Here is a 20,332-nt window from a genome sequence, read left to right on the forward strand (position 1 = left end):
ATGGGCTACCATATGCAGGCAATTCCATATAGCATGTCCCTCTCTTATTCTTGACAAGATTACATACCCACATTCTATGGCTAGTTTCTTTTGATTTGTGGTACTTGGTACTGTGAAAATCTAAAACATGAACTCATTCAATTGCAGGGCACCTCTGAAATTAAGACGAGAACCTCTTTATCCTTGGGCATAGAACCGAATGAAATCAACGTACCTCCTCCTTTTCTCATGAGTGAACAGCTCTTTGCAAATGGGGGCTTTCCCTTTACCAAAGAATCATAGTTTCCTTGATTAATCTGCGATTACTATTTAATGTGTGAAAACAAAGTTCTGAAGCAGTAACTTTTAGAGACCCTGAAGGATTGCACACGGCAAAAGGTAAAAGTGGGCTACTGCTTACCACCGACTTTCCCGCCTAGAACAGCTCTTCGAGGAGGAACGTTTCGTGACGTCCCTTGAAGGCCACCCAATCTAGTGACTGGGTGTATCTGCTAGAAAGCTCGAGGCGTGCACAGTGTACGCCTGCGCTCTGCAAAGCTTTATAAATTAGAGACAAGGCGTTCTTAGTTTCTGCGGGGTGGGGATTTAATCTGTGGAAGGGTTAGCAGGGTGGTGCCGGTTATAGATGTAACACCGCCCGCAGCGGCACGTGCCGCTTGTTTCCTCTCTGACCCCTCTGGTTGGTGGCCTGGGGATCCCCACGTGCATGCCTGCGAAGAGGAAGAAAAGGATCGGCGGCAGCGGCGGATGCGTGACCGTGTGGTTTTTTGCTTGCGAGCTGGGGACTCTCCTGCTGTTTTTGCCGCATCGCCAGCTGCGGAGCTTTTGCTCAGCTCCCGAGCACCCTTGGCGGCTGCTATGCTGTGGAATAGCTTGGACTGCTCCGCAAGCTCTAGTCCTGTGCCCTCCGGTGCCTTTTTCCTCCTTCATGACTACCCCGCCGGTGGTGGCAACAGCCGTCCTGGGGAGGGTCATGGCCCCTGGGCCTCCTGAACATGCTGCTTTGGCGGAGGATCCCCCGGTGAACGCGGCTAGTGGGATCCAGGAGCCCCAGGCAGTGCTGCCCGCTCAGAAGACGCTTCCCTCCGCCTGCTGTCCGGCGATTCCCACCGGCAGCGCTGCTAGATTTGTCCTGAACCCTGTGGGCGCCAAGCTTCCCCTTAGTCTCGCCCCATCCTTCGCTCCTCAACCCCGAGTTCTGCCTACTCCCTTAGAAAGCAAACTGGTTCCCTCGACTCCTGTTCAACAGCTCCCCAAGCTTAGCCACAGGGGTGCGAGGCAGCCAGCCCCTCCCTCGGGAGGACCCAAATCTGCACAAACGACGACAATACAGCTGCCTGCTAATTTTCAGATCCCCCAAGGTAAGCTGTGCCCTTTTTGGACCGTTTTCTTGATCTTTATTATAGGTCTTCTGCACCTCCCCATAGGCTGATTTCACGGGAATAAGAGAGGCGAGTTTTTGAAGTGCCCTAATAATGCCAGATGCTGCGAAGTTTTGCTCTGTGTGAGCCTTTTTTTTTTTTAAGCAATATCTAAAACCAAGTGTGGAGTAGTGAAGCTATAACTTTTTCTGCTCAGCTTACTATTTATAAAGTCTTCAAGATTTCTTGAGGAATATTTGGCCTTTTGGGGTGGGGGGAGAGAGAAAGAAAGTGTCCAGGCACTTAACATTCCTCAGTATGCCTTCATAGCATGCTGATGTTACAGTAATTTATTCTACATGTGTCTTAGACCAAACAAAAGGATGGGTGGCATATGATCCAGGAGGAAATTCAAGAGTTTTTAGAAAGTTGAGAAAAGCAGTGCACAACTAAATAATTTGCTTACTTCTTTTCCCATATTTTTCCGTTTTAGAAGTTGTTTCTTTAACTGAATTGGTATCATGAGTGCAAGTAATGTAAAATTGCAAGGAGAAATTAGTAACTGAATTCTTAAATTTAGAATAAGATTTATAAATTTTAGGGTGAGTCTCCAAAAGAAATGCAGATTTCCTGTGTATTTGTCAAGCATGCCAAATATTTGCAAGTAAGTATTACAGTACTTTTCCTGTGCAAAATCAAAGATTTGAATCAGTAAGTAACTTTTGGGGAATGCATGCATGTATCAGGATGGGCATTTTTGATGCTGGTGTATGCATTGTCTTTTAACCATTTCCTTATATGATGCGTTAAACTTTTCTACTCAAGCTTTTTGTAACAATGAGTCAACCCGATTAGGTATTGCCCTTCTGACATTTCTGCAGCTGATGCTGCTGATCAGTCATTCAGTCACCTCCAACTTTCTAACCTGATGGACATCATTTTGCCTGGATTGTCTGTCAGTGTTGCTCCTTTGCATAAGCTGGCACATGCATCATCAGTCATAGAATCTGCTGCCTTGTCTTCTGTCGGGCTCTTTGTTTATTGCCACTTCTTTTTTTTTCCAAGCATCAAGGTCTTTCCTGACGATTCTTGCCTTGCGTTATCTATTCAAAATAATTAAGCTAGCTTTTCTGAGGGTCCAGCTTTACAGCCATGGGTTACAAAACCATGGTTTTGACAATAGATACCATCTCCATGAGCCTAGAAAAATAAAGCCTGTTCCTACGTTAACTTCTTTGTTGCATTGAGTTGGTATTGCCTGTTGACACCATCTTAAGACTTAAAAAAGAAAATTGATCAGCAGACTGGCTGTCACACTCTCTTCTTTCACTTTCAATAAAAGATTCTTCACTTCTAGCCAATACAGTACAGTAGCATTATCAGCCTATCTGAAATAGTTGATGTTTTTCCCAGGAGTTTTAATTCCAGTGTCTGTCTCTTCTCCTCCAGCATTTCTCAGAATAAATCCTGTATTGCATTAAATAAGCTGACAATGTGCAGCTCTGGTGCTGTCCTGTTTCAATTGTGAACTTTTAGTTGCTCCAAATTTCATTTTAAGTTTTGTTTCCTAATCATCATACAGATAAGTTCACCTGTGATGTTAAGGACCATTCACAATTTGTTGTAGTCTATGTGAGGTAAATGTAATTGTTTGGTAGTGTGAACATTCTTTAGCACTGCTCTTTTTTGGTATAGGAGTATGAATTTATCTTTTGCAGTCCCTTGGCTATTTCTTTGTTTTCCACTGTTATCTACAGACTACCTATAGCACTTTAATTGCTACATCTAACGAAGTTTTAGACTGTTCTTCTACAGCTTTATTTTTGTTAATATTTTATAGGGCCCATTTAGCTTCATAGTAAATGCTGGCCTACTTCCCTCAGATGGTCAAACCACATTTTCAGGAGGGAGATTTGTCCTTTTGCATGTTGTCATGGTCATATTCCAGAAGCCTTCTGCTGAAGAAAAACTTTCATGATTTTACCTAATAAAGGTTTTAATGGAGTACAAAAAGTGTGGACCAAGAAAGGGTGGATCCTTATTACCTCCCCAACACTTCTGATTAAAGTGGAATTTCATTTGCATTAAATTAGCATCTATTTCTATAGTTGTGTTCTCTGTAGGAATAGGAAAAAGACATAGCTAAGAAGTATGCTAGATTTCTTTCTTTCTTTCTACAGAGCTAAGTATATCACTGGATAAATTAGGAAAATAGGTGTATAATAACAGCCATTCATAAATACCGTATTTTTCTTTTTGAATCTTCTTGGAATCTGTATATTAAGTTGAAATTTTCTGTCCCATCTCTTGATGGAAGACTTGTAGTAAATGAAAGTCCCCTTTTTGGGAGAGATGGGCGGTGATAGAAATTTGAAATATAAATAAATAAAATAATTAACTTGTCTCTTCTTACTCTTTTCTGGAACTTGATGCTTAATCTTCTTTTAAAACCATCCAAATGCAGGTAGCGAATTTCACAAGTTAGCTATGTTCTTTGTGAAAAATGTTTCCTTCTAATTACTCTGCATTTTGATGACCTCAAATTCTAACATTGTGTGGAAGAAAGAAAACTGTTCCCTCTTCATACAATATAATTACCATACAATACATGATTTTAAATACCCTTATCATATATTTCCAGACTATTTCTATTTTAAGATGCCCAGTTGTATTAGTTTGGGGTAGACTAAGAATAAAACAGCTGGCATTTGGTTTATTGTATGTATTGCAATATACAAGTAGAAAATTTGCAAGCTCCTGATTTGATGTGATGTTTTCTCTAGACATTGCTGGCAAAACTTTATTGACACTTTAAACAAACCTTTTAGCTAGTTTGTATGAAGCTGGGTGATACAGTGCTGATATATAAATGGTGTGCTTTTACCTGAGCAAACGCTTCTGGATGTGTCCCAATATATCAAAAACATTTTCAGGTTTCTCCTTTAAATCTTAATTGAGTTGGTGATGTGTAAACATCTGCCACAATGATAGCACAGCTCATTTTGACTGTTAGTGTCTATACGCTATCATAACTTTTTCAAATTTGCTTTTACTCCTGACTGCAAATCTATGTTATCTGCAGCAGCAGTTCCAAAGAGGTAGCAATTTCAGATGCTGTTTTAAATGTTAAACCTGTTTCTCTTAAAACTGTCTTTTGAATGCTTTATTTCAGAATTCCTCAGATTAACCAATCTTTCAAAATATGGTTAGCTTCAAAATTTAGCTTTCTGCCAAATTTTCTGTGTTCAGAGATCTTAAGTTTAGCTGCCATGTATGATGGATTCCCTCTTTTTGTTTGATCCTCTTCATGAAATACAAGTATATTGTATTTCTCATATTGTATAAAAAATCTCAAGCATCTTAAATTGAAATATGGTTAATAATAATAGTGGTTAATAAGTAACCATTTCCAAATGTTTTAAAAAATCCCTTTATATCATGATTCTTTAGTAGCTTCTGGCACAGTAAGTAGATAACTTATATCTATGTTTTAACAGTATTTTATATTTAGAAATTAAAATCTGTTTCTCTTTCCAAACATTTCGGTACATTGTTAAGCTTCTATTGCAAGTTTGTTTTCTGCTTATATGTAAGATTGTTTAATGCTCAAGGAAGAATATATTCCACACATGCACTTTATTTATAGATTTATTAGTCTTTTTATTGCAAAAGAGCCTAAGCTTGGTTCTTATATTTATATTTTTTTTATTAAAAACTAACAAATTTCATAGTATGTTCACGCAGTTTTAAGTCCCACTAGACAACCAGTGACCTGTTGGGTCATCATTTCAGAAATATTTCCTTACCTAAACAGAGAAACAGTTCTTCCTGAATTTGTTTGCAATTGGTTCATCATTGCTGAATAAATTGAGGAGTTCATTAGGTAGAGATTGCAAATTGCCTATCCTGACCTTTCCCTTCATACAGCAGAAATTTGGTGGTCTTTCCAGGGAATAGGAAGGCATGACAGTGAGGGCAGGTTTTGGCCATTGCACCAACATCAGCAGAAATACTATGCCATGAGAGTGGTGCATTTTCCTTTGCTCCTTCTCTGTTGAGGTCTTTTTGGAGGTGGGTATTGTCATGCTGAGGAACTCTCACAGTAATTACTGTTTGCCACATATTCTCAAGTTGTTCTCCCCTTCCCTCCTCCATCTCTTCTTGTGTCCTCATTCTGTGGCTTTTGTTGTCATTCTGGAGACATGCAGCCCTTTCTAGTAGAAGCAGTTTGTGCTCATGTCTTTTGCTATTTGTTCTTTGTCTCTGATCCTGCATTTCTCTGCTTCTTTGTCTCTTCCTCTCTTCTCCTTCTGTGCCTCTTGTTGTCATTCTGGAGATGTGCATGCCTCTTCTCCTCTGTCTCTCCTTTTCTCATGTTACTTGCCCTGGCTGTTGGATCCTGGAGTCTTGCGGCCCTGGCCTCATCTGATTCTTGTTCTCTCCTCCTCACCACTTCTCAATGACATTTGGTGGCATCTGTTGACTGTGACGTCCCCCCTCTTTCCATGCGGCATAATTAGGCTGATGATTTTTTAAAAAGTTTTTATTTGTTTATTTTTACCCGCAATGCTGTATGGTGCCGTCATCACCTCAGAAGAGTTCAGACTTCCTGCTTGCTTACTTTGCCAAATTTCAGTCCCTGAGGTATACGGTGCTGTCATCAGCTCAGAAGAGTTCATACTTTCTGCCAGCTTCCCCATTGACTTGTGGGCTGGCAGGGAATGTTGGAAATGACAATCACATGACTGCGGTGGTGCTGAAGCAGCCACAACTTTTCCAAATTTCAATACCACAGGAGTAATGGGTCCCGGATTTTGGACACATTCTTTTAAGTTAGCCCATTTGAAGTACGTTGATTCAAACATTGTTGCCGTATGGTGCACCATTTCACCCAACTGAAGGTTACAAACAGACAAACGGGAGTTTTAGTAATATATAGATTGATTTCTAGTAGGCAACTTAAGCAACTGCTGAAATTGTTCCATTTATGAAAGAGGGCAATCTATTTCACTGTAACTATTGTAGCTTTATATTCCCCATCCTTCGAGCACATTGTCATTGCAGTTTACAATGAAATATTAAAAACACCTGAAACAATTTGTACATAAACACAAGATCAGGACAGCAAACCTATCAAAGCATTTGAAGAAGTGCAGCAGAAGAGGTTCATCACCTGAGGTGAAAAAAAGCCACAGTGAAGGAAGCTGTGATCAGTCGTACAAGGAAGGTCTAAGCGTTGGTCTTGATTGATTAGGTGTCATCAGGTCTGTAGTGACCACACAGATAGACTTCCCCCAGGATAATCTATGCTCATCTTTCAGTTCTTCCAAAACCACTGAAATCAATTCCATCCATCTTGTTGCTGGTCAGCCTCTTTTTCTCTTTCCTTCCAGAGCATTGCTCTAGCCAACTCAAGTGCAGGCATAGAGCGTCAGCCCTACAAGTAGACCAGATCAAGAAACTGATGCTACATAGCTTTAAAACTACTTCTACTAGAATGGCTGTAGTAGAATCTTTCAAGTCTGAATGTGTTTCCCCTCCTCCCTCTGCTATCTTCATGTGGATTAGATGGACACCTTTCTTAGATGTTTTTGTAAATCTCTATCTTAGTATGGGCTTAAGGCATGCTTATCTGTTGCCTTGGTAATGGATCTTCCTCTTTCTGTCAAGGCTATCTTCTCTATTCTCTACATAGAGGAAGATGAGGCAATTAGAATCAGAACCAGGTGAAAGACTGTTTGCCATATCAAGCATACCAATACCCTCTCCTTGGAGGAGTTGCTGAATAATAAGAATTGAAAGATTGTGAATGTGCCCAAGATGAATAGGAAGTTATGTGGGAGCTGTGGACCCATTGGTGACGCTGTGATCAGCCTAGCAACATCTAGATCAGCAACAGCATGAGCAGTCTTTGGTGAAGCTCTCCCAAATAAAAACAATTAGAACCACAAGAAGGGAGATAGCACTTGTAGAAACTGACATCTGGAAAATTATACTCAATCATAATGAGGAAGCGCAACATATCCTTGGCTATAGGACTCCTATTTTAGTTCAGTGTATTGTAGGAACATACCATTTTGAGACATACCATTTTGAGGAACTGAGTATTGTTCTAATTCTGCTTGTGCCTATTTAAGCAGTGTCAACAGAGGGCAGGATGATGTGACGTTCTTGCTGGAATTCAGTGTTCCATGTGCCAGTTTTCTACATTTATAAACTTGGATCACATGGGGTGATATTGAGAAACTCTACACTTTGATCTCCTTTCCTTGTCTAAAATACTTACTTCGGATCTTTCTGTGAAACATAGCTCTTACTGGTCAAGGTTTTCATCACTTCCTTCTTCTCTATTCAATTCCATATTCTTCTGTCTCTGACATGTGCAGTTTAGGTTTTCACTTGACTAATGTTCTCTCCATAATTGAGGCACACCACAGGGTCTTAGCTGTAGAAATATTTAAGTTACTTGAATTTTCTTTTCACTGTATTATTTTCACAGAAGCAACAACCTTGAGAATATTTCCTAATGGAAGTAATGCTCTTAACTTTAGTGTTTCTCTCTACACATTCTTTCTGCTGTACAAAGCTGTCTGCTAACCAACAGCCCTTCTAATGCAATAATTGTTTCTAGGTTTGAAAACCAAAGAAAGGAATATGGTACACTGCAGTGTAGCGTATCGTCGTAGTTGGGAGCTGAGGGCTGCATACATGAGGCCCTCGTTTTATCCCTACATTAACAAACTGATGAGGAAAGTTGGAATGAGAGTGAGTGGCCCAAAGTCTCCCAGTAGTCACATCAGAACGTAAAACTTGGGCCCCCTTGATCCAAGCCTAGCACTTCAGCAATGTATCTTTGTAGGCATGTAAGGAAGCGTGAATAAAATTGCAAGACTACATTTCAAGGCTGTTGAATTTGATTTATGTGTGGTCATTTTTCAACTTTCTCTTTATTCCACTTATTCATCGGTTGATATTCATTTTATTTCAAAGCAATCTATTTAAAAAATCAGCACATTGTTCCTAGGACATGCATTTTAGATGCACTTTCCCTAATGCATTTTTTTACAAGAACCTTCTTTTTGTGATTTTGTACGTTATTTTTACAAGCAGATATATTTATTGCTCACTTTCCCTAATAAATCAGTAAAACCAGTCCACTAGGCACTTTCTCATCAATCTCAGGAACAGTAGTGTTCATATGCCCATATTTATTTATGAAATTTGTAGGCTACCCCAGTCTATCACAACTTTGGGCATCTTACAGAATACAGCAATAAAAACAAAATATGCATCCCTTAGAATAAAAAGGTCTGGGAAAGCAACCATCTAATAGACCAAAATGCCACATGAGGGATCTGTCCCGTACTCTGACCCAAAGCTTGAGGGAACATCTGGGGGGGGGGGTGTGCAGAGCTACAGGTAGTCCTTGCTTAATGAAGGTAATCGGGACTGGCAACTCTGACACTAAGCTATGTGGTCATAAAGTGTGACGTCACATGACTGCACCAACTTACAACAGCAGTTCTGGTTGCCGTTGTTAAGCAAATCCTGCACAGTCATTAGGCGTGATGGCATGTGATTGCCATTTACAACCTCCTACCAGCTTCCCCATTGACTTTGCTTGTTGGAAGTTGGCAGTGAAGGTCACAGATGGCAATCTTATGACCACAGGACATAGCGACCATTGTAATTGCGAGTTGGTTGCCAAGCACCCGAATCATGACCATGGAGATGCTGCAATGGCCGCAACTACGAGGACTGGTCATAAGTCTCGTTGAGCACCATCGTAACTTTGAATGGTCACTGAACAAGTAGTTGTTAAAAAAGGACTATCTGTATATGAATCTCTAAAAGCCCCAAAGCTTGTTTTATTTTCTTCCCCCCCACCATTTTTAAAGGAAAATCTTCCTGCAAAATCAAGACAAACACAAATACTAAACAATGGATACGTTTATACATGTGTATTATATAAACATAAGCAATTTGCATTATTTTCTAAACCAAACAAAATTTTCTCCCAATGATGTTGTGTGTTACAGCTAATACACTTAAATTCTTGAAACACTTGAATGTCATGTTTTATTTGTAGCATTAGGTGGCAGTGTTATATAACCTTTGTGTAATAGTTGACAGGCTCAGAATATTTCTTAAGGTGGTTAAGCCCTTTGCCTTTATCTACAGATTGATACATGATATTAAGAGTTATTTCTGGACCTTGCATAAAATTTGTGTACCTTTGTCAGTTTAGAAGACAAATACGAAAAACTATAACCTATGAAGATCTCTCTAACATTTAATACAGAATTACAAAGCAGGTCCTGGTATGACATACAGATATTTATACAGTCTCTTCTTTTTACAGTCCCACCTATGAATAAGTCCACATTTGGAGAGTAAAGCTTGTTTCCAAGTTTATTATTTGCAAATGGTTCTCTGAACATGGCAAGGCTATCCAAGTAGGAAATTTGGTGTGTCTATGAAGCAGAACACTTTCCCTGCATGCATTGTCTAAATATAGGTGAATTGCTTCAGTATTAACCACAAGATCCAAGGTGCTATTGTGCAACATATTTCAACTCTCTTCCCCACAAGCAGGCCAGTCTGTACATTCTGAGGCTGGTTTATGCTTTCTTGGAAGTAGTTGGTTTGAAACAGAAATGCTTGAGGTGGACTGGCAGTGTTTCATAATTCCCTCCTTTTTAATAACAAGAGATGGTTAAGAGTAGCCAATGATATTAGTAGAACAGTATAAACACTTATGTTGATTGGATACCTATTTGGGGGCTAAATTTCATTCCTTGTCCCAAAGCTTTCTTGAAGTTTTTGTGCAGAAAGTTTTGAGTTGTTGACACATCCAGGAACAATGTACTAATTAAAGACAGATGGCCCAAACAAACCAAATAACTCAGCTCTGAAAGTTACTGACTTTTGTTTTTACTGTCTTGGGAGAGGAAAAAAAACCCTAAAGGTTGCATTGTTTTATTAATAATTTTCTTGCCCCTTAGTCCAAGTAACATAGCTCCAGCTTAAGGCTCTTTTGCAAGCGGTGCATAAGTTTCATGTATTTAAGAGTAGTCTTTCATAGTAAGAAAGCCATAGTCGTAGCTCAATTAAACAGGAGGGGTTTTTTTTCTTCATTATAATTTAAGATGGGAGGTCTAGTCTTCATGGAATGCCTTTGAAGACTAGCTTTCCCTTCGCTGGGGTTGCTTGCATGGTGACATTTAACCCTACTTGCGATGCTTGAAGATAGCTTCTCTTTCCTTTTTTCCCCATCTAGCTCTATCTTCCTCTGACTTCACCTCTATCCAGTTTTGTCTATCCATTCTTCTCTGCTTCCATTTTTTTTCCTGCATCTCCATAATGCTTTTTTGTTCTTCATTGTTTCTGCTGGAAGGAGAAATGTGTGTGTGTGTGTATCCCTGTGTGTTTCTGTGAAAGATGAATGCTTAGTATATGCAAATGACAGATCAATTAGTTTTATAAAAGAGTACCTTGTAATTAATTAATTATAAGCAATTAATTTTAGTCTATTATTTAATTATGCATTTTCCTTTGAAGTTGTATCTTCTGGCAGGTGAATGTGGATGCATCTATTCACACATGTACACAAGTATGTCAAATGGAGCAATTTATGGGGGGAGGAATTTTCAGGATTAATTTCAACAGTCCAAGGTTGACAAGATAGGGATCCTGGGCATTGCACAGTGTTTTGTATGTATGTATAACTTCTTCTGGAAGTTGGGGTGGAGTGGGGTGGAGATATGGTAGTTTTTGTAAAGAAATGGACAATATACCTATGGCTTCAGCTTTTGCTATAGAAAAGCAGATAACTATGGTGAGTTTTAGGAATCTGGACTTTCCTATACTTGAAAATGTTCATGCACAGTATGTTTTAACAATGTAAATCACTTTAGTCAAAAAGATGTTTTAAGGTATGCTTGAATAGCTATTTCTGTTAAAATGTGATCTGAGAACAGTTAATATTAAGAATAAATAGCATGGTGTGAAAAGAGTGTTTTGTGCAGCTATCTTGTTTTCCATAGTATACAAATGGTGGACTGATCCAGATGAAACACCATGTGGAGAAAGAGTATGGCTCCCCAGTGTTATCCCAGAGTTGATGGAGCTGAATATGTTTTACTTTGGAGGAGGGGGAGATAGTTTGGAGGGTTTTTAAGGAGTAAAACAAATGACTTACCATACTCGGTGAATCCTTAAAAATGGCAATTCCTCCAAAATCAGGCAGATGTTATTGTTTGGGAGTTTTTCATGGGCAAAATAGGTTGGGGCATGAATTCAGCTCCTTAAATGTCCCCTCATGTGTACGTTTTTTAAACTACAAGAAATTTGGCTCTGCCTCCCCTAGTTACATACCAGAGTTGCCAAACACGCCCTTGGTGCTGCTCAAGCAGGGCAGAAAGTTACAGCCTTAGTTTAAAATAATTCATACTTGCACCCAGTCTCAGGCCATTCGAGGGGAAAAAACGTATTTCCAGCCCAGGTGGGAATTTTTCTGGATTTATATTATTAACTCTTTGGTTGTGGTGGGGAAATCTGCTTATGAATGCATAAAGATTAACTAAAACATAAATGTTTTCCAGTTGCTCTTGTATAGACAGCATATAAAATCCTTCACTGGGACAGAACATCCCAATTGATCTTTACTATTCAGTAAAACTATAAATGCAAATGTAGCCATGTGTTTTGCATATAGCCAAGACTATCTTTTTTTACTCTGTTTTTCTAGTGTCAAACAAGGCCAACATTCTTATGTGAACCATCTTTAATTTGCATAAAATTAGGAATAAGCCAAGCTGTTAAGCTTGATCATACTTAAACTTTGAAATATTGATATATTTCACAAGTTCTGACTGTGAAGATCTGTGAGCAAATTAATTCTGAATTTGCTTGTTGCTTAAATATGATTGATGGATTTTTGTGAAGTCAAAATATTAGGCACATTTATCGTAACTAGCTGGGACACTGCAAAAAGTGTAGTTGTCTATAATTTTAAAAATTCTGCAGAAGTAAATTGTACTATTGTACAGGAGTGCTAAAATAGTGCAGTATTTCTTATCTTAACATAACTTCTGGCTTAAATACAGTAAAGAATGGTATTTCTTTCATGTTTGAATCTCCCTAAACTCAAAAAAATGTATTTGTTGTTTGCTAAGGATGAATAGTTGGAAATCTGACAGTGTGTTCTCTTGCAGGAATGATTCTGGTCAGAAGTAATACCGGTCAGTTAATGTTGGTATCTCAACAAGCATTATTACAAGCTCAGAGTCAGGCCTTAAATAACACCAGTGTAAGATGGTCAATACCTCTAAATGCACCTACAATCAAAATTCAGCCTGTACAGGTAATTCCTTACCAGGAATTTCTTAAATGTTCTTGCTGTTCTTGGTTCCTGTGGGAATTAGATTAGTATGAGGTTAGGCTACATGAAACTTAAGGCACCAGTGTAACTCCTAATAGTGTCCACCAGCCCCTGTTCTGACTTTTTTTCAGATTCTTTTAATTAAACATAAGAAAATGACTATCAGTCTTTGTCATTATTGACCTTCACAGGAATGCTTTAGGCCAGTGTTTCTTAACCTTGGCAGCTTGAAGATGTGTGGAGGTCCACTCCCAGAATTCCCCAGTCAGCCTTCTATTCTTCACATCTCCAAGCTGCCAAGGTTGAGAAACACTGCTTTAGGCCCTCATATTGGTCCCATAGATATTCTTAGAGAGTGAAGATGGTAACTGATTACAGCCAAATGCTTTATTTGGAAGTAGGCCTACAGCTCCAAACGCAACGTTAAGCAGTGGTGGCATAGAGCACCAGTGTGCTAGAATGGATGGTGGGAATCAATCTTCCTAGCTTGTGTTGTAGTAAATTTGTGTGTTGTGACTGCCCATATCCTCCATGGCAGCCATTTTTGGAGAGTGTCCAGAGTATTTTCAACTTATGCCCACCCATCTCCCCAAACTGCTGGCTCCTTTGTTTGTATCATGCAACTTTGTGGATATGGAATCCCTAGAATTAGGATTTCTGTTGCTTTTGTTATTACAATTTAAGTTACTACATTTACAGTGTAAGGAAGAAAGTAAAATAGAAGTGCAACAGAAGCATTTTTTCACTGTTACTCTTTTCCCGTGATCGTATCTGTTAACAATCTGCACTTTTAAAAACATTTTCTGGCATGTAAGCCAACATGAATGTGTACTTGTGTTGTTTTTTTAATCTTTTCGATCATGTCCAATTCTCAGACTGCCTGGACAAGTCCCTGCAGTTTTCTTGGTGTGGTTTTTTGGAAGTGGTTTGCCATTGCTTCCTAGGGCTGAGAGAGAGAGTGACCAGCCCAAGGTCACCCAGCTGGCTTTGTGCCTAAGGTGGGACTAGAACTCACGGTCTCCCGGTTTCTAGCCTTACTGGTCTTAACCACTACACCACACTGGCTGTCTGTACTTGTGTAATCAGTTCAAATGCAGATTAACTATAGCATCTCTGCTCTAACCTATTGCATTACCCTGAATACTAGAACATTTGCTTGGATGCATTTGGATCTTTCTGTGCAATTATTACATTATTTATTTCCCCTATTTATTTCCTGTTGAATACTCAAGGAAGTTTACAACTTACACAAAAATAAAAAAATTGCGGGTGGGCGGTGCTACCATTATTATGCCAAAGCAGATAATTACAGGCAGTCCTCACTTAACTATTCATTTAGTGATGGTGTGGACTTATGACAGTGCTGGAAAAAAACAACTTATGACTGGTCCTCACTCTTAATGGCTATCACAGCATCCCCACAGTCACATCATCGCGATTTGGGCACTGTAATGATTGCCTATTCTGAAGTATCATCAGACTCACAAGCAGAAGTTTAAGGATATCTGATTTATTAAAGAACAGTATGCAAGATCACAAAGAAAGCTGAGACTACTAAAAGCGCGGGCAAATTCAAACTAAGAACCCTCGGTGAAAATGAAATCCCTTGCCCTTTGAACCTTCTCAAGTCCATATCCACAGGTGCTCCTAACGGTTTCTGATGGTCTGACCTTCCTGGCCAGCTTCTGGCAAGGAAATTCAATGGGGAACAGCATGATTCGCTTAACAACCACCACAAAAAAGGTCATAAAATCAGGTCAGATTAATTTCATGAGCACTTTGCTTAGCAATTGAAATTCCTGTCCCAATTGTGGTGGTTAAGCAAGCAGTACTTGTATTTCCAGCTTCCATTGATTACTAACTTGAAATGTAATTCCTTTTATTGACTACTACCTTGAAATGTGATTGCTTTTTTTCCTATTATATCTGTTTGTTTCTTTTCCTGAAAGAGTTCTGGAACTCAGGTACTTAAAGTACTAACGGCTCCTGTTAAAAATCTATCTTGGGCAACTCATTCTGTAACTTCTACTGTTAAGAAGCCTGCTGTAATTCAGGTATGATTTCCGTTCTGTTTTCTGGCTTTTACTCACCTAGCTAATATTTTTATTACAGTGGCTCACAAATCTAATGAAAAGTGTTATTTTAAAATATGCAGTTCCATATTAATTTTGGACCTGCACCCCCAAATGTGTCTTTCCCCACTGCAAAAAGCCTATATATATGTATATGTATATGTATGTGTGTATATATATATACACACATACACACACACGCGCACTTGCTGTTCCATATTCCTGAACACTTGACTGTAGGGAGTAGCGCTTCTGAGTTTCTAGTGAGATGTGCAGCAATAAGGTGATCAGCCTCATCAGAGATGGTAGATTCTGTTTCTCAGTTAATGAAGTTTGCAAAGCTTTTTGGGGATTTACGTGTGCTTGTAGTAGCTATGGCTTTAGGTGCAGGTAGTCTTCGACTTATGACCACAATTGGAACTGGAATTTCCATTACTAAGCAAGGTGGTTGTTAAGTGAGTCACGCCCAATTTCATGACCTTTTTGCCAGGGTCATTAAGTGAATCACTGTGGTCATTAAGCAAATCCGGCTTCCCCCATTGACTTTGCTTGTTGGAAGCCAGCTAGGAAGGTTGCAAATGGCAATCACATGACCCCCGGACACTGCAACGATCATAAATACATGCCGGTTGCCAAGTGCCTGAATGTTGATCACATGACTGCAGGGGTGCCACAACAGTCATAAGTATGAGGTCTGGTTGCAAGTCACTTTTCCCAGTGCCATCATAACTTCAAACAGTCACTAAATGAATGGTTGTAAGTCAAGGACTACCTATATGCTGTCTGTATATTTGTCTTTGATTTAGCTGCGGGAAGAAAAGAAAAGAAAAAACTGCAGGGACTAGTCCAGGCAATTGCCAGGAGACATTGACTCAATGGCACAAAATAATAATAATAAAAATCAGCAGAAGCAGCAGCAGCTAGTACTTAGCTCAGAGAAAATGGTGTGTAGGGGTAGAAAGGCCTTCCATGAGAGCCAACATTGTGTGGTCGGAGGGTGTAAGACAGAGTCCTGCTAGCAGGAACTGATACAAATACTTGGTTGAAATGCTTGAGTGACTGCTAACCCTTGGCTGCAGCTTTATGTGCGTGAAGGAAGCAAGAACTAGATGCAACTGGCCCCTTCTTGCTACCAGAATTGGCTAAGCCAGAAGTAAGATAGGAAAGCCTTTGAAGGTGCCTTGCTTCCTCTCAGTCTGGAGTCCCTTTACAAGGCACCAGACTGCCGCCTTCTAGAATAAAGGGCTATCAGCTTCACTGCTACAGTAAGCAGTTGCCAGGCGGGCCTTTAGCAGGATGTGGAGGCTATGCAAGCATTGAATCAAGTAAGGGGATACAATCTGGGAAGGGAGGGAGCAAATCAGTAACACAATCAGCCACTAAATCGTGGCTAGCCATGGTTTCTTGCCAGTCTTCAGTGTGAACCAGTATCCCAGATGCCTTTTCAGTGATTGCCCCGCTGACTCTTAACGCTTGAATTGAAAAAGAAAAGTGAAACTTGTGTTAGCCCAGTTACTCTGTGGTGATATGATTGTGCCCATGAGGTATAAAGAATGAGAAAAGACCAAGATGCTGGATGGAGTCATTTGGCAGCCAATCGTGCCTTCTGTCTCTTATGTCCAGAGGCCAAGACATGAGACATTAATCATCCATTATTTCCCTATTTGGACTTCAATAATGTACCCTGTCCTGATGTAGATGAATAAAGGTATGATAAACCATGGGTACAGATAGTAGCAAAAATGCTGTAGTTAACTTCAGTTCAACCCAGGGGCTCGGTTTAGATAACATACTTCCCCTAACCAGATCATATATTTGGATGACATGCAAATGAGGTCTCTCTGTGAGGCTGGAAGAAGCAGATGTCCAAAGGAAAGAAGTTAGGGCAAAGAAGACTGGATGTGGAGAAGAAAAACTCATGCTAGTCTTTCTCTGCCTTTTCTTTTAGAACACCATCTCATCCAGTAATTTTCAAAACTTGAAAACAAAATATCAGTAAAATATTGCCTAATCAGTAAAAAGCAATATTAGTGTCAAAATAACATAAATAAGCACTGTAAAAGAATTATCCTAAAAATCAATCTAGCACACTCAGTTTTGTTTTAATCATCACATGCCAGCATTAGTGTGGCTGTGAGCATTGCTAAATGCAGAGAGAAGGAGTCTTCGGAGTCTCTCTCAGGGCAACAACCAAAGCTTGGGTACTGTTGTGAAGTAAACCCTCTCTTGGGTGCCTGATTTCATGTGCAGTTCTTCCTCACATCTCTTTAAGAGGTCAGACATCAGTCAAAGGAAAATTCACTTCCTTGAAAATAAGCTTTGTTATGCAGCAATGTCTGTTGATCCTGCCAGGAATGTTACAAGTAACTTGTATGTTGAATGTCTTTCAGTCAGTAGCATCAACAAATATAATAGCCTCAACAACAAAGTCATTGATAGTTGGATCATCAGCAAAGCCTCCTATTTCTGATTCTCCTACATTGACTTTCACTTCAAAACCAGTTCCTGACACAGATGGCCCAAAAGTCACCCAGACTATCAGTTGTACAGTAAGTACAAAATAGGCTAAGACTGAAGAAATAACCAAATTCATAACAGTTTGATAGGATCTAATTCACAATCTTTTGTTTTCTTGTTAGGAAGTGCTGGAAAATGTGAAAAAGTGCAAAAACTTTCTTGCAACACTAATAAAACTGGCATCTAGTGGGCCCCAAGCACCTCAGATGGGGCAGAATGTGAAGAATCTGGTTCAAAGTCTGCTGGTAAAAGTTCATCTGCAAGTACTCTTATCCTGATCCTAAATGTCTTTACTCAGGAATGTTTCCAGTGGGACTTCATCTGTGCATGAGGTTGCAGTTTGAAGCAGCTTGGTTGGAGTTTCCAGAACTTCCTGCCCATCTTAAAATATCTGTCTCCCAGTGCTTACATGTGTGATACAAAACACAGCTAACTAATGTAGCATTGTTGGCAAGTTCATGGTCTCCAGGAAAAGCCACATTGACATTAAAATAATGTGTTCATCGTGATGTCATCACACAAGTGACATGAATTACATACTTGCATCATTTGTCCCATTCATATGATGGTGGGATCACACATGATGTCATTTCATCCTGGAAAATCCTAGTTTGTTTATTTGGGCAGAGTTGGGTTTCAAGGTTTAATGACCATGGTCTAGAGCAGCCTTTCTCAACCTTTTGACCCTGGAGGAACCCTTGAAATATTTTTCAGGCCTTGGGAAACCCCTGAACATTCAAGCTCAAATATAGGCCAGAAGTTACAAATTTATATTTGTTTCATGGGTAGGCCTGTATATATGCATTAACAATGTTCTTAAACTAAAAATAAAGAAACTTACCTCTTTACTGTGAATTTGAAATAATTTTTTAAATCGTGATCTCCCAGGGAACCCCCATGACATTTTGCAGAACCCTAGGGTTTCACGGAACCCTGGTTGAGAAGCCCTTGTCTAGAGTCTAGACCATGGTCACTAAACCCTGAAGCCTAACACTTCCCAACAGATACCAGCTGGGAAAGCCTACACCAGCATGTGTGTATGTATGTATTTATCTTTGTGAACATTTATAGGGGAGCACATTTTATATATAAACTCTGGGAGGCTAACAACTCTCAGATTATTAGAGAGGTGTCTTTGCATCTATACATTAATTGCCTTTTGGTACCATTTTAGTCTGTGATTGACTTGTACTTCACTTGCAGAAGTCAAATCACATTAAAACTTCTCAGTGTTACCTTCTGAAGAAAGGGAATTGGTGTTTTTGCTGTGTCCAAAAATAGATTTGCTGCATGATAAAAAGAGAAGGACTTACCTTGTATGTGGAAACTCGTTCTCATACTTGCAAGTATGTTTATTAAGTCCGGAGTATCATAATAGCTTAAAGCCTGGCTCTGCTATAATTTTGTACCATTTTGTAAGATGATTCCAGAATAGAGACACTGCGTGAAACAACACTCCTGTGTTCACATTTCTGTTCCATTGTAGTGAGCCAGATTAAGTACTGACTTTTAGTTCTTGCAATCTCTTTTATAAATAGCTATAATTTTAGGTATGGGAGGGAGGGAGGAAAAAAAAAACACAATATCATGCACATGGATTTGCTTTTCTTAGTATCTTATTTGAGGATGTAAAGCTATAATTCTTATATTTTAAACTAGTAGTAAGTACACTGCGTGACTGCGGTGTGGGGGTAGGCAACCAGCTGCTTTTCCTATGACTGGCACTACAGTACCCATACCTCTGCACTCTTAGGCACACTGGGCCTAATGGAGGTTAAAATCTGAAATCTTTGGAGAGCATCAGGTTGCCCATATCTAGTATATCTTTGTTTAGGTAGGTGACAGTGCATATTTCATAGAAGAAATTTCTCCCTCAAAGTACATTTTTTATAAAAATGTTTTACAACTTCTTTAAATTTTCCAATTTCTTGAAACTATTCAGAAATCTGCCTTCTTTATCTGCCACTGTTGTTGTTAATAAGTGAAAATTGGTTAGAAAGAGAATATTGTTAACAGCAAGCTGATACATTTTTATATTGAAAAAGTATGGTGAAAATCTGCAGCTTATGGAATTAATTAGTACTAGAATGCAAGTGAATTGATGTTTCTTACTTATAGGCATATCTAGCAGAGCTACAGTTTGCATTTGTGCTACAATTTCTTTTTCTACCTAGGAAGCTAAAATTGAACCAGAAGAATTTACCAAAGAACTGTATGTGGAACTAAAGTCTTCTCCCCAGCCATATCTTGTTCCCTTTCTCAAGGTATGTCTTAATGAATATTCTTTTTGTTTCAAGTATCAGGTACTATGATAATGGTAAGGTGAAAATCTCATTTGGAGTTTGGTTAACTGAGAGCACTTTTAACAACAGGAAGCTTTGAAAGCACTTGCTAATGAAATTCCTCCCTTCCCTCAATGTTTTGATAACAGCTGCATTACACCATGGCTGGGTTTGGAGAACAGGCTGAACCAGTGTTTCTCAAACTTGGGAACTTTAACGTGTGTGAACTTCAACTCTCAGAATTCCCCATCCAGCCAACTTTAAATCCACACATCTTAAAGTTGCCAAGTTTGAGAAACACTGGGCTAAACCAAAGCTGAATTATCACTGAATGACTTTAAGGGACCACACTGTTCACTTAGGTGTTGCAAGGAAACCAGGTAAAAACAGCCCACTTTATAAATAATTTCCTTTAAATTACATTCCTTTCAGATGGGTGCATTTCAGCTTGTATGGTTCTGTCCATGAACCTGGAGATAAGATGCAATCCTTAGCTAAAAGTTTCTGCATAGTTATTAAATTTGTTGTTGTTTATTCGTTTGGTCACTTCCGACTCTTCGTGACTTCATGGACCAGCCCATGCCAGAGCTTCCTGTCGGTCGTCAACACCCCCAGCTCCCCCAGGGATGAGTCCGTCACCTCTAGAATATCATCCATCCACCTTGCCCTTGGTCGGCCCCTCTTCCTTTTGCCCTCCACTCTCCCTAGCATCAGCAT

At 39.4% G+C, this 20,332-nt stretch overlaps 1 protein-coding gene across 1 annotated transcript in view; it reads left to right on the forward strand.

The window, feature by feature from the left end:
• The first annotated feature begins 674 nt into the window (after positions 1 to 674).
• Positions 675 to 20,332, forward strand: part of TAF4B (TATA-box binding protein associated factor 4b) — a 70,886-nt gene continuing 51,228 nt past the window's right edge. The window contains exons 1-6 of the mRNA XM_063299215.1: positions 675 to 1,361; positions 12,578 to 12,726; positions 14,694 to 14,798; positions 17,207 to 17,365; positions 17,456 to 17,578; positions 19,508 to 19,597. Of these exons, the coding sequence (XP_063155285.1) occupies positions 707 to 1,361; positions 12,578 to 12,726; positions 14,694 to 14,798; positions 17,207 to 17,365; positions 17,456 to 17,578; positions 19,508 to 19,597 (1,281 nt within the window). The 5' untranslated portion in view covers positions 675 to 706. The remainder of the gene's footprint in view (positions 1,362 to 12,577; positions 12,727 to 14,693; positions 14,799 to 17,206; positions 17,366 to 17,455; positions 17,579 to 19,507; positions 19,598 to 20,332) is intronic.

This window comes from Candoia aspera, chromosome 3 (genome assembly GCF_035149785.1).
Source record: "Candoia aspera isolate rCanAsp1 chromosome 3, rCanAsp1.hap2, whole genome shotgun sequence".
Taxonomy (NCBI): Eukaryota; Metazoa; Chordata; class Lepidosauria; order Squamata; family Boidae; genus Candoia; species Candoia aspera.